The following is a 25009-nucleotide window of genomic DNA, read 5'->3' as shown; positions in this document are numbered from 1 at the left end:
CATCCGAATTAAAGCATTTGGCTTTTTTCATGTTCCGTGTTAACTGTTTTAATGCATTATTTTAATTTCTAGCATTTTAGTGTTTTTTGTTTGATTCAAATAATAAAAGGTTTTCATACATCCTTTTTGTAGCTTATTTGAGCTCAAATCACAATCAAACCAAATTCTCAGCCACTACTGTTGATCCGTTGGTCTTTACCAAACTCTTGTTCACAAATCATACCTTGCACAGATCCTGCTCAGAAAATTCCATTGTCATGGATAAGTTTTATATTTCAAAATGTGAAACTTTCATGTATCTAGTTCTAGATTCATTGCACAATTCTCATTGGTCGGGCCAGTTTACTGGTCAGTCGAGCACAATACCATTGTAGTTTTGCCACTGGGCAGGTGGCAAGTGCTGCTTGATCATACTAGGTGCCAAAAGTCATTCAACAAGCTCAAAATGTGCCACAACACTGAGCTTGTAGATCTTCCCCTTAAGTACATTCTGCTCACTTTAGCTATATGCTTTGAATCTGCAAGTTTGGGACATATGAGCTTTCCACCTGATGTGCAGAAACGGGTAATTCACTGTTTGCATGTGCTTGAACTTTTTTTTTCCTGTATAGTTGAGGTGCTTTGGGGTAGTTTTTATATATATTTCACTTTAAGATCTCTTTGAAATTGGTCACAAGTCCATACCTACACTGCATCACATTAAATGTCCTATATCTACAAGATCCCATGGGAGCTTGTAGATCGGCTATTTTCGAATGACCAATGTACTATATTGGGCTTGTTCATAGGCCTGGCTGCGTACGAGCGAGGCCTGATGCTGCCCCCATGTGGCGACAATGGTTTCATGTACCCAAAAGAGACTGAAAACAAAGCCCCAACCATTTAATTTGGTTTTAAAAGCTTTATATGAAAGGCTATACAAACGTATCAAGCTTGCTACCCTTACTAACACATTTGCCTTACACTCTGTGGGACGAACCATGACGACATGGATAAAAATAGATGGGATAAATTAAATGTATAGGGAATTACATTAAGCCTAAAGTTGTGATTCTAAAAAGAAATGTGATTACATTTAATGATGCATAATAGGCTAGACTGTACATGCAAACTGCAGAACTCATAATTAAATGTTTGCACTTTTATTGTATTGCTGTGACAGCTAGTATGAAGCTCAATGGAGTGGAAATAAAGCTTAAATTATTATAGGAACCTTTTATTGGGCAGTTCACACACCACCATATAATCTATTTAGGACAAGGTTATCAAATCAGAAACTAAGTGCACACCAGCCATTTTGGAAAGAACTCCTACTCCTACTTCCAGGCCCCTTCCCTACTTCCTTCATAGGTGTTACGGAGTGATTAAGGCTTGATCTGTTTCTTTGGTCTATAGACCTATAGTGTTTCTCAAACATTTTAATTTCAAGGAACCCCATGAATCTGAATGTGTACATATGGAACCAAATGGACCCTTATCTTTATGGATCCATTTGGTTCCATCTGTACACTCTCAGAGTTACACACCGGTATGGGGCCATTTGCAACCCACTGGGTGTAAGCACACTTGGGCTTCCATGCGTGGAATGCGTCTCTTCCTGGTTTTTAGAAAGCTGGTGGTGGGAAATTCAGCTCTACCTAAGCGGCAGAATGCCGGAAACACTTGCTCCCGCGGCAAATGGAAGCTGTGTGCAAGCTTCATTTTCCATCCACCAGCTGTCTAAAAACCAGGAAGAGTGTGCCTGCGCTGACTCGAGGACACTAGTGCAGCAGTGTGTTTCCAGTGAGCCAACACATACAATAGAGCGCCGTGGTACGTCCCCATTTCATGACGACTTATATTAGGGGAAATAGCCAATAATGCACAAAATAACACCTGGACCTCTTTGGTGGGGACATAACTACAAATAAAGGTAAGAAAGCCTTCTAGCATGGAATTCTCCTTTAACACATTGGATCCGTATGAGGAGTATACCTGTCCTATAAATGAACACCGAGACACCGAGCAGACAGCAGGATGAAGATGGTACTGTGGCTGAGTGTGACCTCAGTGTGTAGCATCATATACTCTTGTTTCCTAACACTTTTTTTTACACTTTATTTGATGCCTTGGAAAAAATTCAGACTCTTTAAGGAAGTGTGTAATATAGTATAGTTAGTCTAACTGGGTCATGGTTTACCTTGTTTGAGTAGATTGTCCAATTACTAATCACTGTGGGTGGGTCTGGTATATAAGGGAGGCTGGAAATGTTGAGGGGATAATTGCTCAGCTGGCTTGAGACAGCAAAGAGACAACAGGGAGAGCTGCCAGGGTCTTCATGGAAGACCCCCCCCCCCCCCCCAAAAAAAGCAGTGGCTCTCAAATTCCCCCCCCCCCCCCCCCCCCCTCTCTCCTAATGCCCCCCATGTGTACTCTGTGACCGTCACGCTCATATTTGATATTGTTTCTCTTCAGCTCTCCAGGTTCAACCAACACCAGGTAAACAAAGATGAAACAACAAGTTACAACACTCTCTCAAAGTTAAATGAACTCTGAATTAACAGTGTCGAGAAAAACAAATCATAACACACACACTGCACGTGGGGGTCTTTGGGCGTCCTTGAAATTACTGTAGGCCTATAGCCTATAAAAAAAGTTGATAAAATAACGGAGCTCTGTTGCGTCGTTACTCGTAACCTGTCGCTAGGGGTCACTGTTGTGCAGGTCATATTCCAACAGGAAGCGCTAGATAGTGGAAACACCGTCACGTCACGCGAGAAGGCACAGCCGAGGGAGAGAGAAAAAAACACACGCACACACACATAGACAGCTAGACAGCAACAACAAACTGTTATATCTGTGTAATAAAGGCCCAGGCCAGGACATTCTACCTGCAGACAGACATGTCTACCGCCTCCCCCCCGGTTACAAGACTGACGCGCAGCAGCAGGGCTCGGATCGTCGGAGTCGTGAGAAGGTGAGGCTCGAACCGCACACGCAACGCGTCTATTAAAAAAAAAAAACAATATATAAAATACGTCCACGCAAACATTGCCTAGTCCTAGCCCGCGTCATTAAACACGCACTAAAAAAATGTGTTTTGTTATTCTTGCATTTAACATTCGGCTATTATTATAGGGGGTTGTTTGTTGGCTGTTCTGTGAGACTTTTTTTGGAGTGTTTATGAAAGTATCAGCTGTTTGTCACTGTTTGTTTGTTTCTCTCTCCTGCAGGGCAGGCAAGCTCGTTGTGTTTTGGTTCGTGGGGATCTCTCTCTCTCTCTCTCTCTCTCTCTCTCTCTCTCTCTCTCTCTCTCTCTCTCTCTCTGCGTGGAAGAATGAGGAAGTGAGGGAGCCCTGCGAGCCTTGTTGATCTACAAGCTACCAATGCGTCCCCAAGCGACGCGTTGGTAGCTTGTAGATCTGTTCTTAAAAAATATATATTTATCTTTATCTTTATCTCTCTCTCTCTCTCTCTCTGACCCGAGGGAGAGAACAGCACAATAAGAGAGCCACACAACACAACTCTCTGCTGGCTGCATAATATCCTCATACTGGGTCTCTGGGAGTCAGTCACAAAACAAGCCTTCTTCTTTTTCAGGAGAGACATGACATCCAGTGACATCTATTTGGATCAATCACAACTATTGTTTTTCAAGAGACACACATATAATGTACCAACACACCATGCAGTCATCTACAGGCATCCCTTATTTACTTTGTTTCTATAGCTAGCACATGTCTAGCTTTTTAGGCTATCTCAGTGATTGTCAACCCCTTTTTTCTTCTTCTTTACAGTCAAGGAAACCCCAATTTAATATGCATTATATCCCTATCCCTATCTCTGGGACGACCCAAACCTTATATTACTGTTTAATAGACATGATTTGGTCTGATGTCTGTCGTTGGTCCAGAATTCCTTTACTGTCTAGTCTATGTAATTAACAGTGAAACTCTGATCAAAATACGTATAATTAATCATTTTTCAAGATCAACTGTAAGTCGTTTAGCTGCGGACCCCTTGGAACCCCCTCAAGGACCCCTGGGGGTCCCCCAGAGAGCCAAATGTGGTCTGTCAGTGAATCAATAGGATACAGCATTTATTGTATCTTGTCCCAATGTAGCATGTTATGTCCCCTTTTGGTACGACTTTTGTGGACAGACCACTGTCCTTGGCAAACTATGTTGATTTAGTTTAGTTTACAATGACACTGTTGGGCTATGTTTGTTTTGCATAGGTTCGTTGAATTTCGGTCCTACCTATGTTGTATTTATAGGGGTTTAAATTAATATTCATGTGGGACGTGTTGACCTTATAACGGTTGTCCTGAAACTCATACGTCTTATATTAGCTACACACACATGTTAATTAATTCTATTGGCTTGAATTGTTTTTGATTGTAGGATATGAATTCCTGTGAGTATGGGGAAAATCGAGACGGAGCGATGCTCGAAAAAGGCAAGTCTTTCAAAAGAGTATTTATCACCTGGTTAAAATAGAATTCCTATGGCATGCATTTCTTTTTGGGCATGGATAGATTCGTGCAAACCGAGGGTTTTGTAGACGAACAGATAAACTGGCTACTCCTTTGCTCCCCGTTTCAATTAGGGTAGAAGGATAGTATGGAATAATATTAATACAGCATGTAAGATGTCTGTGTTGTATATTGTAATAGGAAATACAACCAACCACTGACTGGTTGTAAAACAATACCGGTATATATACTGTAATTGAATTGCAATACTTACAATACATTTACTGTACCTCAGCTTTCTAGCCATGTGAGGGGGCATCCGGCATCTTTATTATGTGAGGATTGAATCACTGCATAGTCAGACACCAAGGAGGATGAGAATAAGATGAAAAAAGTGTCATAATAACATAATTCCATACTGTCAAACTAAGTATAATGTTTAGTAATGTAATCAAATGCAACACACCAGGGGTCTTCGGCATGCTGGCTTGTGGTGGACATTTTTGTCAAAATTCTGTTTTTGCCACGGACATACAAAATGAGTACACAAACACATAGGCCCTATTTGACCATTACAGGTCCATATGTGAGTGTAGAGTGTCTAGAGTTATTGGGGTCCTTGAAAATAAAACATTTGAGAACCGCTGTCCTAGTGGACTCCTGATGTGCCGTACATATCGGCCTCTTGTCCACTAAAATAACTTTGGTTCTAGAACTGGTTCCGTTTATAGATTCTTGGAACCGGTGCTTTCACAGAACCGGCGTCCGGTTGTTGGTTCCAGTTCCGAACCAACTTTTAGGGTTCTGAACCAATTCATTTTCAGTGGAAACACTCTGAACTGGTTCAACATTAGGTAGGGGGGAAAAAAACCTAAACTATTTAGGCCTGACGTCAAAATTAAAAAAATGTCTTCAAAATGCTGAGTTTTCTGAAAAACCTTGTTTCTGTACCAGTGGTGCTCAATATTTCATGTCAAGGACCCCAAAAACTATATGTAATATGCCTCCGCCCCCCCCATCTGAAAATATGTTGTTCCAGGGACCTCCCCAGAAGCAAAGATGTGAGTTGTGAGTTGTGAAATGTTCACTCTGTAATAATATATATTCAAAGATTTGAATTTTCACAATTTTTCCCCAAAAATAACAGACCTACAAGTTCATAGCGCGGGATCTGCTATTTTTCAATAGCTAAAGTATAACATAATGCTTTAAATAAAACACCAAAAGGGGTTCCCGCACAAAATGGGCTAGTTCAACCCCGTTGGAAAAGGGGCCATTGTGTCATAGTGAACTGGAGACTGACATTTAGTAATTGGGTCTCATGATCAAAATTAGGACATTATAATAGTGTATAAAAAAACTATAGCTTTTTGCCACGGACGAGGCCAAGTCTTGCCACGGGCACATTTATCCGTGTGTGTGCTTACATACATCACTCATTCTTGAGATGAGGGACAAAAGTGGAAAAAACATGTCCCACACATAAGAGCCTTATTTTATGTAAAAAATAAATTAATTCATAAAAATAAAAGCACTTGCAAAGTTAAGTGTAATACAGTTGTGTATTATTATGCCCTTAATTTCATTATAATTGTTTTCATATTCCAGCTGAATTAGTTAAAAGCAGGCCCTGTACCCAAAAAGGCCTGTATTTAGCCTGTCCCCAGCAAGTGGCCACAATTTCAAACTGCCAAAAAAGTGTCTAATACTGTCACAATCACATAAATATACATACTAAATTAAAGTAGATTGTCAACAACATAGCAAATAATATACACAGTTAATTTTAATTTATATTTTCTATTAAATATCTCATATCAAATCGTCCCACGTCTCCGTCAACTCCGTCAGGTTTTTTTTAAAGTCTTAAATTAATCAGAAAATATTGTCGACAGATTTAGCCTGAAGACTCCTTTTCCAAGTCCCATTTATATTTGTTGCAACAGTGGAGTACCTGGTCTGACAAGCATTCAATTGTTTGATATTTTAAACAAACAATGTTGATAACAATGTGGTCACAGCTTTTACATGTCAACTCCGTCTGCACATTTTTATGATCTTTGTTAAGAATTCCAAAATAATGTTTATTATTTTAGTTTAGGGGTTAGGTTTAGCTAACAAAATTAAGCAAAAACAAAATGGCTACATTGTACTAAAGAGGGTTAAGATGAAAACAAATGCCATTTTGTCAACTCCGTCAGACGTCAACTCCGTCAGATTTTGTGTCTGACGGAGTTGACGTGTATCTGACGGAGTTGACAAAAGTGTTCCTAAAACAATAAAATTATTGTTTTTGAATAATGGGCAGTATTCTAATTTGGCACACAGTTAGAGCATGCCTTAAGGAACATTTTTGGCTATGGGGCCATCACAGATTTGTCTCGTGGTGACCATGGCAGCCATATTACAAAAGAGCCGCCACCTGATGTTATTTTACAATAACTCAAGTTCTACACCACCTAGGATCTTGATTCTGGTGACTAAGACCTCATTTTCAAGGATGAGGGATACAGTGGTACAATTTAGACTTTCCCTGTGACCATGGCAGCCATTTTTCAAAATGGCCGCCACCTGCTGTTATTTTACAATAACTCAAGTTCTACACCACCTAGGATCTTGATTCTGGTGACTAATCATACATTTTCAAGGATGTGGGGTACATTGGTAATATTTAGATTTGTCCTGTGACCATAGCAGCCATTTTTTCCCCCAAAATGGCCGCCACCTGCTGTTATTTTACAATAACTCAAGTTTTAGACCACCTAGGATCTTGATTTTGGCGACTAATCATACATTTTAAAAGATGAGAAATACAGTGGTACTATTTAGATTTGTCCTGTGACCATGGCAGCCATTGTTTTTCAAAATGACCACCAACCTGCTGTTATTTTACTCAAGTTTTAGACCACCAAGGATCTTGATTCTGGCGACTAATCATTACATTTTCAAGGATGAACTTTCTCTGGGAGAGGTAAGGGCTTATTTCAGGTGCAGGTTGAGTTTCTACTGACAGGACATTAAAAGGAGGTGGGCTTTCTGGCCTTTGACTTGCCCCTTTCAGGTACAGATGCACAGTTTGACTTCACTGGCCACTGCAGGGAACTGTGGGGGAGAAACTTTGGTCTCTTGACACCCCGATTAGGTGTAGGTTTTTTTTTGGTGGAGACTTGCCTTTCATGACATCTTTGCTGCAGCAGTTGATCTCCTTACTGCCAGTGGTGGCACACTCTGGGTCTCTGGGGCATTGTATTTTGGTGGCCTCCTGCCAGTGTTTCTCCATCCTTCTCATGAGCTCTGTGTTCTGGGGCTCTTGTTATAGTCAACTTACATTGTCTTGGCTGGAGATTGCTTTCCTGCAGGGTCCAGCCCAGTCTTGTGCAGATGGCTGCTGGCCCACCTGGAGGCCCCAACCTCACTTGTTCGGTTGGTGTGATTAGGTGGGGTGGTCTTCCCCAATCAGGATGAGGGGTTTGACCCTTTCAAACGGCAGTCTGGCCAAGTGTCTGTATTTAGTTGTGAGTTTAGATACAGGATACGATTGCTCACCCAGCCCCAGGTGACATGAGGTGAAGGCTCCTTTGATTTGGTAACATTGCTTTGGTTGACATGCTGGGGACACATCCTGCCTGATGGTCCTGAAGCCAAATCTTCTGTCTTCAGTCTTTCGCTCACTGTTCACTGCTCACCTCACCGAATTTAGCCCAAGGAGTTTGACCCCTAGTTTGGCCATAGACCCCCTAGTTTGGCCATAGCCACTTGCCCAAATGTGCCGACATGTGCTGACCTCATCACATCTGTGATGATGGCTATGGCCGTTTTTAGCCAACGTAGTGTTTTTTGTGCAAAACTAATGCTTGGAATGGATCCAGAATCATGAAAAGCCCCTAGTTTGACATGCCACATGCTACTTAAAGCATAATGAAATTTAGAACATTTAGCCTTATATTGGTTGTTGATGGTACCCAACTTTCAGCAGCTGTCAAACATGCCCCTAGGGTGGTCAAATAGAAACCAATGTGGGATATGTTAGTAGACACCTTTACAAACATTGGTGAAGAAAATTCTTGGTAAGAAATGTATTCACAGATTTTATATTATTCTGATAATATTCCCTGAGTAAATTGGTAAAATAATAGCAGGTCCACCATTTTTGAAAATGTCTACCATCCATGGTCACAGGATAAATCTAAATAGTACAACTGTATTCCTCACCCTTGAAAATGTATGATTAGTCACCAGAATCAAGATCCTAGGTGGTGTAGAACTTGAGTTATTGGGAAATAACAGAAAGTTGGCGGCCATTTTGAAAAATGTCTACCATGGTCACAGGATAAATCTAAATAGTACAACTGTATTCCTCACCCTTGAAAATGTATGATTAGTCACCAGAATCAAGATCCTAGGTGGTGTAGAACTTGAGTTATTGGGAAATAACAGAAAGTTGGCGGCCATTTTGAAAAATGTCTACCATGTTCACAGGGCAAATCTAAATAGTACCACTGTATTCCTCATCCTTGAAAATGTGGGATTAGTCACCAGAATCAAGATCCTAGGTGGTCTAGAACCTAAATCAGTTAAACTTGTCAACTCCGTCAGATGTTCGTCAACTCCGTCAGACGTTCGTCCCGTGATGTTTTTGTTAATTTCCAAAGAAATAGAAAATTCGCTGTCAAATCTTTTGTGCTTATGTATTGAAACACCAACTGAAATGATACGTAATGATGATTTATTTATTTTTTTACATGGTTTTCATGTTATAATATTGAAAATAAAGGTTGAAATGACGGTTTTGAGAAATTGGATATTTCATAATAGTGTGATATTGGAACAAAATAATATTAAAAGATTTGTATTACTTAACTTGATTACTGAAAGCCATTATAAGATAACTGAGGACTTTATATTATTGTTGAAATGATAAAATTCAATTAAAAGGGATTTTAGTGTGTCTGACGGAGTTGACATGAATCAGGTATTAAGTGCATAAATGTCCCATTTTAGAAAGAAATGTTATGCGAAAAACCTGTTCCTTCTCAAGATTGGTAGTTGAGACCTGTGTCTACAAATACATCTATGTGATATGAATGTATCTTAAAAAAAAAAAAAATCCAGTTTGAAAAAAGTTTTGTCCCTTATCTCAAGAATGGGACTATACGTACATGTTGATGACCCCTGCAACACAGTGACGATTCATGCTTTTATTTTTGTTCTTTACAGAGGAAATACTCATCATCCCAGACATCAAGGAGGAGAAGACGGAACTCGCCGTCGCTGAGCCGGTCGTGGAACTCGATGGAGGATCTCCGTGTGTCACAGAGGCTGCTAAACGGACATCTGCGGAGATGGGCTCCGACACTAACCAGTCCACCAGCACCAAGAGAGTCAGAGTCTCAGGCCAGGTACAAACACCGTGCTCTGACCGCCTGGCGTGTTGTCATAGTAAACTGTTAACATTAAAGGGACACTTCACCCTTTTTGCAAAAGAATATATGTTAATGATGTTTAGAAGCTTTAGAACACTTTCCTGGAGGTCTTTATGTGTGTAATATGTGGTTTTAGATATTTTAGATTGTAGCAGTGAGCCTGTTGTCTCTGATGTCATGGACACTGGGCTCACTTCCTTCCTGGACTACATGTTGTCTCAGTAAGACAGCTCTCCCCCCTATCCACAAGGAGGAGCAGTGCACCAAAAAATTATGGGAATTGTAGTCCAGGAAGGTAGTGAGACCAGTGTCCATGACATCAGAGACAACAGGCTCACTGCTACAATCTAAAATATCTAAAACCACATATTACACACATACATACCCCCAGGAAAGTGATCTAAAGCTTCTAGACGTCATTAACATATATTTTTTTGCAAAAAGGGTGAAGTGTTCCTTTAAGACCTGTGGCCGATTCTACAAATGTCTTTTTAATCCTAACAGCTGTTCCGAAAACAATGTTGCTATATATAATAATAATAATAGCTCAGTACAGGGTTAAAAAAATAAAAGGATAAACGAGACCTCAGGTGGGGAAAGCTATCCTGAAGAGGTGGGTTTTGAGTGAGTTCATTTCAGAGTTTGGGGGCCGAAACATAGAAGGCCCTATGTGGTTGCTGTCAGGGCAGAAACCTCTTATCTCCATGTTTTTTACTTGCTGTGTTATTTTGTTGTTGTAAATTAGTGCCTTATTTGATCATACTAACTGCAGTGTCACACAAAAGCATCAAATGTAGCAGTTTTGGACATGCAGTAGGTCCATGTGGTTTTGACCCGACAGATATATAGTGTAAAATATACTATGGGCTATATCTTTAAAATAGTTGAACTATTTTAAAATGTTTTTAAAAATAGTAAAACATGGCAAATTAGTTTAGGGATAAGGGTAGCGCAAGATGGAGCCCTATATATTACTCGGACCACTTGTACTTCCACTATTCTTTCTTTGGTAACAGTTTAGATTAGGTTTACATCACATATATTTAGCCCATTAAAACCGGAGGAAGCATCAGTGTAATTTTTAGACATTTTGAATTGGCTATTCAAAATTGCACATCTACAAGCTTTGTGCCGCGCTTTGTGCTTGTACATCTGTTATTTTTTGAAAAATCTTGAAAGTTTGATAACTACTGATAACTTGATAACTAATGATTTAATTGATGTGGCCCTTCTTTGATCATTGCTCCCATCCAGACCTTCCAGCAGTTGGTCAAGGAGAGCAGCCGGCATGAGCCTTTATGCCTGACCACGGGCGGAGACGTAAAAGACTGCAGCCAAGAGAGATCCCGAGCGTCCTACCGAAAGCCTCTGTTCAGCATCTCTCACAGGATCACAGAGAAGAAGGCCACTGCCAGCATGGAGCAGCAGCATGGCGGTCTGGGGACAGGGCAGCGACTCGCCTCCAACGGCATCCTCTCGCCCACGCTCCTCCACGCCGGGGAGAACGGCCTCTTGGAGGCGTTCCCCGCCGTGGGGACTCCGGGCCACGATTCGCCGACGGACTCCTCCGGCCTTTATCCGCTGATCGAGAAGATGTTCTTCATCCTCAACACGCTGAACTCCAGCATGACGCAGCTGCACAGCAAGGTGGACCTGCTGTCCCTCGAGGTCCTGCGGATAAAGAAGCAGATCAAGCCGACGGAGATGGCGACGGAGTTCCAGCCTCCCCCGGAGTACCTGTTGACGAGCGACGAACTCGGCCAGCTGATGGAGCAGACCTCCAACGCCGGGGAGCTGGGCTGCCGCCTGCTGGTGCACCTATTCCCGGAGCTGTTCAAAGCCAAGGAGTGTGCGGACGGCTGCGTGGCCGGCAAGAGAACGCTGGACTCTCTGCATCTACAGCTGATCCGCAACTACGTCGAGGTGTGCTTCCCCTTGGTCAGGAACCACAGCGTCTGGCAGGAGGAATGCCTCCTGCAGATAAATGACTTCTTTAATCGCTTTTGGGCCCAGAGGGACATGGAGGGCGCGCGGCTGTGCAGGAAACAGGCGGCCGCTTGTGTCACGATAAAGCCCGAGCAAGAGGATCAGCTCTCCGTAGACGGACAGCAGCACAGCCTGGCTGTGCCTGACTTTACTGTCGACACGCAGGTCACGGAGGACCTGGACGAGTTCTCTTCCCCGGAGGACTTTGTGATTTTCCTCCTGCACCGTCTCTTCCCCGAGGTTTTTGAGGAGGGGAAAATGCCAGAGGGTGGTTTTAGTAGTGTAGGGCAGCTGATTTTGGACTCGGACAGGATGGAAGTAATAAGGAAGTATATGGAGGCAAATTTTCCCGACGTGCCAGAGGATAGCTGGCTTCAGGTCTGTATTCAGCGTATGGAAGATGCACTCGAGGGACCCCATAGCAATAGCAATGGCAACGGGAGCGAACCGGACAATATCAACGATGAGAGCTATGACCTGGCCAGCCATCCTGAAGATGTTTCTATTATCAGGGTTTCCGACCTGTGTGACTATGACAGGCCCAGTCGGAGGTCCAAAAAGTCCCTGCTTGCGCCAGTGGATTTTGACAATCTGGAGATCCCTCCACCAGACTTCAGTGCTCCTCAGCAATATCTGCTGTCCAGGGAACAGCTGAAGAGCAATTATGACTGTAGCTTGTCCATCGGGAACTTTGCCTCTCGCCTATTGGTGCTGATGTTCCCAGAGCTCTTTACGCAGGAGAACACGCGGAAGCACTACAACTGTAGCGGTTCCCTGGGGAAGAAGCAGCTCGATCCCGTTCGCGTGAACCTGATCCGTCACTACGTGCAGTTACTGTACCCACGAGCCAATAACGACAGAGTGTGGATGTTGGAGTTTGTGGGCAAGCTCGACGAGCGTTGCAGGAGACGCGACACGGAACAGAGGCGGTCGTATCAGCAGCAACGCAAAGTCTACAGTCAAGAGTCGGAGCAAGACGCCGGGGACTTTGTCTGCCAGGTGAACCATCTCAATCAGATTCCGGACACTAGCCTGCGAGAGGACCCAGAAATCCCCTCCCTACCCCCCGAGAAAAGCAGCAAAGACTTTTGCAAAATCCCTCTCGAGGAACTTAAGGTGTCCATGCCAGATTTCCCCGTTCCGTCTGTCTACATGCTCTCAGACGCCGAGGTGCGCGAGATAGTCCAACAGAGCCTCTCCGTTGGGAATTTCGCAGCGCGCCTGTTGGTGCGGCTGTTCCCCGAGCTCTTCACCCAGGAGAACCTGCGGCTCCAGTACAACCACTCGGGGGCCTGCAACAAGAAGCAGTTGGACCCTGTGCGCCTCCGGCTGATCCGCCACTACGTGGAGGCGGTGTATCCCGTGGATAAGATGGAGGAGGTGTGGCACTATGAATGTGTGCCGAGCATCGACGAGCGCTGCCGGCGCCCCAATCGCAAGAAATGCGACATACTGAAGAAAGCCAAGAGATCAAGCACTGTGTCCTAGTGCAGGGGTCTTCAACAACAGGGGGTCCTCAGAGTCAGTAAAATACTGATAATAAGGGGGGGGGGGGGCACCAAATCTTTGTGTGAAAAGATTTGTGGGTTTATTTTTTTTACATTAACTACTTTAACCTGAGCATCTCTATTCTGAGGAGAACTTTTGAAAAAGAGCAGATCTACAAGCTTACAACACCTCGCAGCTCGAGGCGTCCTGAGGTTGTAGATCTGCTATTTGTGGTTCGGTGTATGTAGAGGGAAAAGGAGCCAAGGTCAAGTTTCAAGTATTGAGGGTTTATGTGGTTAAATGTTAAATGAAATAAACAAACCATTCATTTACGCAACACTGATGACAGTGCTGTCAAACAAGTCTATGAAGCTATCGATGAAATCTATGAAAATGCTTAATCTATGAAACTATTTTATACAAATTATGTAGTGGGGGTCCCTGCTTCATCTCTCTCTCAGCTAAGGGGTCCTTGGCCTGAAAAACGTTGAAGACCCCTGTCCTAGTGAAACTACTTTTGCTGTTAATCAACACTATTTTTCTTCTTATCATGAAAATAAATTGCACAGTACATAAGCTGAAGTTAAAAGTTAGACTTTTACAAACTTGTCCTATGTAGGATGAAGCCAAGCAGTTGTGGGTTTTCATCAAGTACTATTTTTTAGTCATACTTTACATTATGACTACAGCAGTAGATGTTGTAGTTTAGTCTTATTATTGTTGGAATAATAAAAAAAAGCTTTTATTTATATCATGCCAAAACCGTCACTTTTAGCTTATCTAACATACCTTGTTAACTGTTGTAGCCTTAAAGACAATAACAATGTTAGCTAATAACATAGATCACACAGCGAACATATGGATAGAAATGTATCTTTCCATTGCATTAACTGACGTAGCATTGTGCCACCACTGTTTCAATAACAATGTGCTTATGTTATACCTTCTTATAGAAGTTTATATTATATGAAAAACAATTTAACCATGACAATGGCTCATGATAACCTATTTCTAATAAAATCACATTTATAAATTCAAGATATCATGGTGGAAGCTTTTATATCAAAGTGTCTTAAAAGCAGTGGTTCTCAAAGTGGGGTCCTTGGAGGGATTCCAGGGGGTCCACAGCTAAATTTGTTATGCATTTTATCCATATTTTATGTTGGCTATTCAAAAACATCAGATATACAAGCTCAGTCACTTTGTGCCGCACTGTGAGCTTGTACTATCTTTGAATATATCTCTGCTGTCCGGAGGAAACCTCATAACTCCAAAATGTACAGGAAATGAAAAATATACGTTTTTAAGGAAATGAATAAAACCTTATTTATTTAAACAATGCAATACTGCCTCATCAAAGTTGGTAACATGTTGTGACTTTATATATTGTCAATTACTTGCATGAGAAGGAGAGGAGGTGGAGTTAGCAATTTTAGCAGACAGTTTGCGGGTCCAATCGAGTTAAGAATGCATTTTTTACTACTTTCTATTGGTTCAATATTTTCGAAACTACACACAGACGTGTGGAAGGGTGTTCAATAGCACTGATTCATGGAATAAAATCAAAAACCTCAAAAATGTTGTTATGAGGTTTCCTCCGGACAGCAACGGATATATGTTTAATCTTCCCCCGTAGCCAAATCCATATTATCTTGGGGGTCCTTGACATGAAAAGGTTTGAGAAAGACTGCCGTAAAAGACCAGTGTGTACAATCATCAGATAGGGGTGACATTCTAGGCATACTCCAACCTCTTAGGTACCTGTTCCAAACGTCACACGTCGTGTGCTTTTAACCATGTAGTCTTGTACAGTAGGTATGCTTCCAGTCATTTGAATGTCTGCCAATGCTTTTAAGTGGTTTAACACTGATTTTACAGTGCACTGTATTCTTCTACTTTGCTTGGAGGAAGGATGGGTCAACCTTTCTAAGGAAGGGAGGGGGGGGGGGGGAGTTAAAGATTTTTATTCTGATAGTCAGTGTTGTAAAGTAACTAACTACATTTATTCAAGTACTTGAATTTTGAGGTATGTTTGAGCGGCACAGCTCTGTGTGTCTGTCCCTATGTATGTTTGTCCGTTTCAGTACGGAAAGCTGCAACACCGCTGGATGACCAAGAAAGAGTGGCCACTGCACAATGAGTACTTTTACTGTTGGTACTTTTAAAGTACATTTTGATGCCAATGCTTTTGTACTTTTACTCAAGTACATTTTGACAGAGAATGTCAAATGTCAGATTGCAGTATTGATACTTTTACGTGAGTAAAAAAAAAGTGTACTTTTTCCACCACTGCTGATAGTAATCATTGATTAATTAGTCTGTTCATTAACAGGGCTCTCCAGCTATTTTATTTAATAAACAGAACATACATTTTCAGGTGGGTGGACTATTTCAACCAATCAGAAGAGAGTACCCATTTATCAGCTTACATTTTATAGTGTTCCAGTTCCAATTTTGTCTGCTCGTGTCTTTGTGTCATCACTTCCGGTATCCCGACCTGTAAATACATTTCCTGTTTACTAAAGAACTGGAGAGCCAGGGAGAGACCGGTTACTGAACAAACACTTTTTGATTAGTATCACAATACAGCTATTTAACACTTAATTTAACCCAAAGAAATCACACCCGTGTGAAGTGAGTGGTGCAAGTGGATGTACCGGGGGGTACCCGGAACATCCAGACCCCCAGGAACGTGCCTGGGGGACCGGTTCCGGCGTGCCGCCCCGTGTCCGAAACGGTTGAGAAATGACGTGTGGGGGCCCCTCTACTGTACTGTACTGTCCTGTACTGGCACACCCAAAATCATCATAGATATAGTTAATATGTGCGTGTGTGTGTGTTAGGTTGCGCACAGGTGGTGAAAAACAATCATGCTGTTTTCGTGCTCAGACCCAGCCAGCCAGCCACAGACATACTGTAGAGTAAACCCAGCCAGCCACACACATAGCTCCGTAAGGGCAACCACTCAAAAATATATAACATACCTATGGTCACTGTCAGGTGTCCAAAACTGGTAACTTTTCAAGAAATGGGAAAAAAAAAAACACAAATGGATCCAATGTAGTTATTAAGTCATATGCTCATGTTAATACATGTCATTGGTTCAGTTTATAACCACTTTAAATTAAGACTTGAAGAAAAAATAGCAGATCTACAGACTCGCATAGACACATTGTGAGATGTGAGATCATAGATCGGCTATTGTTGCTACTTTGACACCATAGTATAACAAAGTAGGACATTCATTTATGAAAAAACAACAATAGTGTTGGTTGGGGCTCCCGCTGGCCTGGTGGTCCAGGCGCATACCACACACACAGTATAGGCTGACAGCATGCGTCGTGGTGGAAACCGTGTATGTCCAAAACCGTTACCAATGGATTGGTGAAAAGAAAGTTTTATAATGATAAACGACCAAATACCACTATTTTTAATGGGCAAATCTCCGGGCGACAGAGGTCAGAGCCTAAGTATCTTGCAGTCAGGCCCTTTTGTTTGTACCAGAGATAGAGAAACACACACGCACGCACACCTTGCAAGCCTAATGCGAATAGTATACAGTAGCTTACATTGTGGTCTTTTCATATCGGGTCCCATACATATTAACACACTGACTCACCATTTTTCATTTCAAGGACGCCCAGTTTTATATGCATTAGACCGAGGGTCTTCCATCCCAGTTTGATAATGCATTTGACCAGGGGTCTTCCATCCCAGTTTGATAATGCATTTGACCAGGGGTCTTCCATCCCAGTTTGATAATGCATTTGACCAGGGGTCTTCCATGTTTTGCGGGTCAAGGACTCAGTAGCTGAGAGAGAAATTAAGCAGGGACTGAAGGACCCCTACTATATATAGAATAACGTTGTTGGCTCTATTGCTGATTACTTAGGTTAGGACCCCCGCAGTGGTGTCCGATTAGAACTTAAACCAGGATGCCTCGACTTCTGCCTTCTCCCTGAAGCCGACCCTTGTTATATATTCTCCGACTATGCTTGTCACGATGACTAAGCCAGTTAGATCTATCCATATATTGTTATACCACATCTATCTGATATCAGCACTAGGTCGGCTCGGGCCAAATATAGGGATTGTCATACTAGACATGTCATATAGCCCAACGTCCTAGTCAGAGTCTTCGTTACAGTTGTGTTGCAGAGATATATAGCTTTTCAGACATTTTTTAACCACTTAAAACTTGACCATGAGCCCTGTACTTGGTCTTACTCTTTTTTCCCCCTCTACACCAAATCTCAGATGACAGATGAATCTCAGATTTTGACTGCGTTATAGTGATGTTTAATTCCCTGTATTTGATTGTGGGTCTGTCGACACCGGGCACTGCACTTTTATGCCCATATAGTTCTTTGTCAGGCATGCCCAAATATGGAGTCTATGCAGATGTCAGAATGATGTCAGAAGTCGGTGGGACGAACCCGTATTTAGGTATGCCCAAATATGGAGTCTGGCCTGTGATGTCAGCGATGGCCCGGGCAGAGGCCTTTTGTGGTGGTTCTGGACAACCGTGGGTCCAACCGACTCGACACACACTCGTGGGGGTGTGGAATGCGTGTCGAATTTGAAGTAGGTGGGGCGAACGGTTCTCGAGTTACAGACATACAGTACACACACACACACACACAATTAAATTCAATTCAAAGGGCTTTATTGGCATGAGAAAACATACGTTTACATTGCAAAAGCAGAAAGAACAACAATACAGTAATACAATCAAAACAAAAATGATGCACACACACACACACACACACACACACACACAGAGACTTGTTTATAGCTAATAGTTTTATTCTGTTTAGAAAAGCCTCCTGTGGACATGGTGTTGAGAATTTGCAGTTGTGCTACAACACTCAAGCAATGCATCTGGTCTATCCAATGTTATTATTATGTTGTCCATGTAAAATAAAATAAACATATTTCTGGCGAAGGTTTGGTGTAGAGGGGGGGGGGGTGGTCTTGTGGGTTTTACAGTAAGCTGTTAAAATCCAGTGCAGAAACGTAGGCCTGGGGGAAACCGAATGTAATGTGTTCAAAAGGAGAAAAAGAAAAGTCCTTATGTGACTTGCGTATCTTCAGTCCAGCACTGACACAAGCGGTCAATCACAAAGGTAAACACAAATATATACGGTTAAATCCTCCTCGCTCTGACAGCTGGCACTCAGTCTTGCTTGACTCATCAGCTTGTTTATTTAGTTTTCTCTGTTTCTCCTGCTTTGTACAGCTCGGAAAAGGTGGGGGATATGTTTTTCTTTCTTTTTTGGCTGTCTCAAAGCTGTCAAACTGATCATGTATAGGAACACAAAATGACCAAACACCGCCCTACTAGTAGTAGCCGGCGCTGTAAAACAAGCATCCCATCAGCGCCCATGGAAACCGAGGCTCTGCGTAAAAGGCAGTCCCGTGTCCTATAAGTAAAAGGCAGAGAAGCCCCCCAACATATCTTTTAAAAAAATATATATATTGTTGGCAGTATCAGTATAGATGGCTGTGGGTAAACAAACACCAAAGGTCAGATGCAAGCGTCAAACTAACAGAGAGCCCAAGAAGACAGAATTTTGAACTTTTAAACAGCTCAGTGCATGTTTATTGGAGTATCCCTGCAATCCCATTCAACATGAAAAGGTAGACATCACATCCACAGTGAACCAGAAGTTCAGTCTTGGCCCACTGCCCAATGTCAAAACTGACACGTTAATGTTTTGGCAACAACGACTAAAACAATACCATCTAAATCACTTTCAAAATAGGCGTCCCTATTTTGACATGCCATTACAGGTTCATATTTTCAAGAAAATGTCACATTTTCAAATACATATATTTTATAGAAAAAATAGCCAATCTACAAGGTCATAATGCATTACACTGCCACACATTGTGAGCTTGTAAATCGTCTATCTTCGCTGGTAGTTCGCTATATACTGTTGGGCCTTAAAATCAAATCTGCTAAACAGGTCCATCATAACATAACCATTGCACTATAGAATTCCTTCCATATTGGTGTGAAGATGATCCGTCACCATTCTTTAATTTTGATGGCATCCATTTTCCACTAACATTTTGTCCCTTTCTGTGGCACTGGTATCATAGTTCAATGGCAAAATTCACGACTTGAAGGCGTCCGCCTTGGACAGTTCTATGCGTTTCCAGCGCCTCAAAGCAACTTTGTATCTGTCTCCATCGTTGGTTTCACCCAATACCTTCTTGAAGACCACCCGCATTAGAGTAACAGTGTTGGTGTCTTGGTTTTCTGCCAGTACCAGGTCCAAAGTGTCTCCCACTTTCACCTGAATGAAAAACACAAGTTGCCATGAGTAATTTAAAGTGCATGGATTACATACAACAAATAAATCATAGTATTATGTAGAAAGTAGGCTCCAATACAAATGTAGTTATCACACAAAACTCACCGATTTACTCTTCCTGATGAGTTTTTGTCCATTTAGCCTCAGCTTGTTGCTATAGAAGGCATCTTCAATTTTACTGTATCAGACAAAACAAACATGGTTAGTCTCTCTGGGTTGGTGATTCTCAAAAAAAAAATAAGATAAGAAGATTCTGCCCGACAGCAACAATATGAATTGATGAAAAGAACATACTGGTGATTATAGGTGGATAACTTTCAAAGCAGGTGTTCGAGAACTAGGTACAATGAAGACAACATAGGCTGTGAAAAGGTGTGTGTGTTTGTGTATGTGTGTGTGTGTGTGTGTGTGTGTGTGTGTGTGTGTGTGTGTGTGTGTGTGTGTGCGTCACTGCCATGCACTCACTCACTTGCGTGCCATGTCCTGGCCTGCCTTCAGGACGAGGTCGAAGCGGAACGAGAGGACGTGTTTCTCCAAGTCCTTGTAGTCTTTGGGCAGAGCGGGGTCCTCCTCGGCCTCATAGTCGCTGTTGCCTGCGTCCCGCTCGTCCTCGCTGTCCTCCGCCTCCTGCGTCGTCGCTTTTGCGTCGCCTTTCTTCTTGTTGCTTTTGAAGCGCAGCTGCTGGACGCACCAGCTCCTCACGCAGTCTCTGCTGCGGACAGCAGGCCATGGGACCATAATGAACATTTCATATGTCACCACCCGTAATTAACGGGTATTGCTACTATTGCCGCGATACTGCCAATATCGTTGCTGTCGGGCAGAAACCTCTTATCTCCATGTTCTAACTTGTTGTGGTTTTTGTATCCAAGTTAATTAATGTCCTACTTGATCATACTACAGCATCACATAAGCAGCAAAAGTACAGTAGAAGATCTACCCAATGTCGATTTTCTACTTTTGCTGTTTTTTAATTGTCTGTCCAAATAATAAAGACCAACATTTTGGCAAGTGTCTGACAGTGTGCGGGACCTTTTTTGTTTTTCAAAGATACCCTTTTTTTATCCTGACAAGTAACAGTTTTGGAAATATGAGGTTTCCAGTTCCACCCAACAGAGAGGATATGCACGCATCCGCCTGGGAGACAATGACAGCAGACTGCTGGGCTAGTGCTGGCACTTTGGTATGGGGAGTCAGATAAACATATGGAATGAATTCTGTACTGGCCATATATGAAGCGTGTCTTAATGTCTTGAGTGTACAGTGTACCGGCCCTTAATTTCCTGGCCTGTTGAGAACTCTGGTTTTCGCCAGCTGCCAGGCGTGGCTGTATTAAAACAGGTTCTGCTTATATCCATATATGGAGATCTAAGGGTTTGAGGTTTGAGGTCAGATGTAGAGTTGCTGGCCAATATTGACGACATCAGGGATCTCCATATATGGGCTTAATTGCGACAGCATATTTACTATGACTCCATTACATCCCTGATGATGGCACAAGACCTGGGCACCATATATGGGGGCTTATCCATGTATGGAGATTGATACACTGGGCTGTATTTTGCGTGTCTTAAGTACCAGGTCTTATTCCCTAACTTGAGTAAACTAAAGACCTGGAGGCGTGGTCAATGCCATTTGGCTATTCTGAGTGGCCAAAGAGCATTGACCACGCCTCCAGGTCTTTAGTTTACTCAAGTTAGGGAATAAGACCTGGTACTTAAGACACGCAAAATACAGCCCACAGACTCAGACTGACGGACGGACAAAAATGTACGATTTCATAGTAAATGCGACCTGTAGTAGCAATAACACATAACATTCAATACAAATAAAGCTCAGTCGCATCACAAGGTATATGACCAGATAAAGCAGGGGGGAGAGGATTAGGGGTGTAACACTACATTTTAACAGCGTTTCGATACGTATCACGATACATGGTTGACAATACGATACATGGACGATATTGGTTCATTATGGCGATACGATAAGATTCAATGATTTGAAATCGATACAGTAACTATTTAGCAAATACATTAAATATGTGTGAAACTTGTGGATAGTGCAGGTTTTTTAAGGGAAAGTAAACAGTAAACACAGTGATTCTCTGGCAAATAGATGGACATTGTATTTGAACACATACTGTATGGACAAACCTGTACCTTGACATGAACACAGAGAATGAGAGAATACACACATTTTTCGATAGACCAATTGTAGCTACCGGTATATGGAATGGAAAAGTAATTAACCCTATCTTTTTCTTTTTTATTCTTAAAATTGCTAAATACAATGCACAAGTACTTTAATAGATTAAATTGATTATTTACATTGCAAAACGATTCGATACCGATTATTTCCATTGACGATACGATACAAAGTCAAACGATACGATATTTACTGTTTATTTCGATATACTTCTCATTAAAATCAATATTTCGATACGGTTACTATATCGTTACACCCTTACAGAAGATATTAAGTCAAACATTTGAGTACTTTTGCCATCAGCGCGAGACAGTAACCCGCTAATCGTACCGTCCCGTCGTCCCTCCCTACCTGTGAGCACTGCCCGACGTGAGGAACGGCGAGGAGCCCCAGAGCTGCCGTGTGTGTATGGTCCGGGGACACCACGCGGCGGGCCGCAGCCCCCCGAGGCCGGGCGTGAGCAGGTGACGGGGGCTCAGTCGTCCCAGCTGCCTCAGTGTCAACGCCTGGACCACAAGGTTCTGCATGCTGGACGAGTTCCACCCAGTGGCTATAAACACAAGATAGACACATAGTCACGTGAATCGACTACCGGTATTTTATTTTTTATTGGATGGAATTGAACACTTTTATTAGCAACTTCAAGCCTGTTAACAGTAACTATAAAATAGCTCAAGGCTCTATTGCCGATTGCTTCTCCCTGACTATGCTTGTCACGATGACTAAGCCAGTTAGATCTATTCATATATGGTTCTACTAAAAGGTTAGTTTTTAGCAGGGTCCAGGGAGCCCACAACCAACTTTGGGTCATTTTAGTGGCAGCATAGCAGAATGCACTTTTCCCCATGTTTCAGCTGCACTATGGCCCATAGTGCAGCTCAAACATGGGGAAAAGTGCATTCTGAATATAAAATCAATATATATATATATATATATATATAATCAATCAATCAATCGATTGATTGATTGAAATATTTATTAACAGTTTGCAGAGTACAAATAGACATTTCTATAGCCAGAAAACAGAAAAGTGGTTCACAGGAGGGTTCCCATGCAGTAGCCCCTCTCGGCACCCCCGTAAAGTTTCTGACATTTGGATGTTTACTTTAAACATCCAAATGTCAGAAACTTTACGCCTTACCCTTAAACCACTCTATTTTATACTTTGGCTATTTTTTTTTTTAAAGAGTACAGTATGCCAAATTGTCACAGTATATGTAACTTAACTTTAATTGTGGTCACTGACACTGAAAGTTAACTGCATGGAAGGAATGGAAGCTATAACAGCAAGCTATCTATTAACATGCCTATTACCTCAGTGTTCCTTAACAGGTTATCCATTTCCACATTATTTATTGAGGAATGAAACATTGTGTCGCTTATTAAGTTCACAACTCAGATCATCATTCACATCATGTATTATATATTTTTGTATAACAACTTCTTTATAGGCTACTTACCGATGACCATTATCATTAAAGAGTTTTATCTGGAGGCGAAATGCACCTTTGTGAAGCTCCTTTTAGTGCATTCATGTAGTTATAATCCTCTGAATGGTGATGTAATAAATAACCTTGTGCTTCTTGCTTGCTGCTGCTGCCACCTGGGTGCTGCTGCTGCTGTGTTTCTGACACTCGGATGTTATCATGTTGTTGTTGATCTCTTCGTCAGAAACCATATTAGCCTTCGTCAGGCGCAGGCGTCGTCAGCTCAATTAGTATGCAGGGCTACGTGTGCTGCCACCTGCCGCACTGGAGTGGGATTACACCAGGATTACCAAATAATAATAATTAATAAGAGGCAAAAATTGTGAAAATGTTCACATATTTAGACTGGAACCGAGTCAAATTAAGTGTAATGCCTCAACTCCTACATTCCCAGTGCTTGTCAGGCAATGTCAGAGTGAGTGGGGTTTCCCCAGTTCAAATACTGTATGATTATGTTGGGAGGTCCGGGGTCCCCATGTTCAAATAGTTAAAATATGATTATTTTGATAATGGGTCATGGTCTGAAAAGGCCTACAAGAATTATGCAAAAAAAGAAAGAAAGAAAGAAAGAAAGAAAGAAAGAAAGAAAGAAAGAAAGAAAGAAAGAAAGGGGAAAAAACACCTAAGAAAAAGATTTTTTTAAATCTGTCATAGTTCAGAAAATACAAGGCATATGCTTCTTGCCATCTCGCATCGCATCTGGGGTTGCTTTTTGTCTTTTGTTCCTTTTCTTTTAGTTCTTTTCACTAGCTTGAATTAAGATGTTGTCACCAGAACAACGCACTTTACAGTAATTCACTCACATGTTGCTCATGTGCATTTTTAAAGCCAAACAAAGACAAGGGGTAACACCATAGAGTCCATTTTGAAGGAATGCCTATTTGATCCCTTTTGTGAAAATGTTGTATTTTGGCCTGAGGGTCACGATAGGTCAGACAGATGGTCAGTCAAATATTTAGGATTCTCCTTCCAGGGAGCATTTAGCATGCATGGTAATCTGCCAAATCAGTTTAAATTTGGCCTATTCACGGTGATGCTACAGGTGAGCCAAAATCAGCCAAATCTGCATACAACATGCATGACATTCCGCCCATTCACACACTGATGTCAGAGGAAACCATGCAAGGCACCATCCTGCTCATCGGAAGCATTTAGAGGTTCCATGTCTTGCTCAAAGACACTTCGATGTGAACCCAGCAGCCATTTTTGGAGACCTGTGCCTAACAGGGATAAGAATAATAATATATAATATCACATACAACTTTGTTCTCTGTTTTTTTTTATGTCAGTGTATTTGTAATCACAGTGGATTTGGATTTGGCATAAATAAGAACATAGTTTATTCATCCATATTTTAATAAGATATGCAAAAGTTTGTATCAATCATGAGCTTTATGAAGACTGGAAAACAGATTATAAAATCAAGAATAACAGTATAATAATCCTTGTGCAGGAAACGGTTGTGCTTAACATACATGCTCTTGCTCTCCTTCCCCAGCACCCTGCTTCATATACAGTATATTTAGACACATTCTGCTTCATATACAGTATATTTAGACACATTCTGCTTCATATACAGTATATTTAGACACATTCTAACTTTGGGAGCTGCCCAGAACAACCACACACCTCTGCTGTTGGCCGCTG

The 25009-nt window shown here is 41.9% G+C and overlaps 2 protein-coding genes across 4 annotated transcripts; one reads left to right on the top strand and one right to left on the bottom strand.

Annotated features, from left to right (window-relative positions):
* The first annotated feature begins 2785 nt into the window (after window positions 1-2785).
* bend3 (BEN domain containing 3) lies at window positions 2786-14390 on the top strand. The gene is made up of 4 exons (XM_080783311.1): window positions 2786-2956; window positions 4383-4437; window positions 9671-9852; window positions 11131-14390. Exons 2-4 carry the CDS (start codon window positions 4386-4388, stop codon window positions 13348-13350), a joined length of 2454 nt encoding a protein of 817 aa, XP_080639437.1. The 5' UTR covers window positions 2786-2956; window positions 4383-4385; the 3' UTR covers window positions 13351-14390.
* A 3626-nt stretch (window positions 14391-18016) lies between these two features.
* Window positions 18017-23499, bottom strand: mtres1 (mitochondrial transcription rescue factor 1). Of its 3 annotated transcripts, none has more exons than XM_080783583.1 (5): window positions 23336-23499; window positions 22227-22425; window positions 20140-20382; window positions 19776-19848; window positions 18017-19652 (listed from the first exon to the last, which is right to left on the bottom strand). In XM_080783583.1, the coding sequence occupies exons 1-5, from the start codon at window positions 23349-23351 to the stop codon at window positions 19470-19472; spliced, it is 714 nt and encodes a 237-aa protein (XP_080639709.1). In that variant the 5' UTR covers window positions 23352-23499; the 3' UTR covers window positions 18017-19469. The 3 variants fall into 3 exon arrangements, with proteins under 3 accessions (XP_080639709.1, XP_080639710.1, XP_080639711.1); XM_080783584.1 differs by having other exon boundaries at window positions 20140-20379; XM_080783585.1 differs by having other exon boundaries at window positions 23449-23486.
* Between the last annotated feature and the right edge of the window lie 1510 nt (window positions 23500-25009).

The sequence above is a fragment of the Protomyctophum bolini genome (assembly GCF_963924005.1).
Source record: "Protomyctophum bolini genome assembly, chromosome: 15".
NCBI classification, from domain to species: Eukaryota; Metazoa; Chordata; class Actinopteri; order Myctophiformes; family Myctophidae; genus Protomyctophum; species Protomyctophum bolini.
Note: the sequence above shows the minus strand (reverse complement) of the source record. Positions and strands in the feature narration are given on the sequence as shown.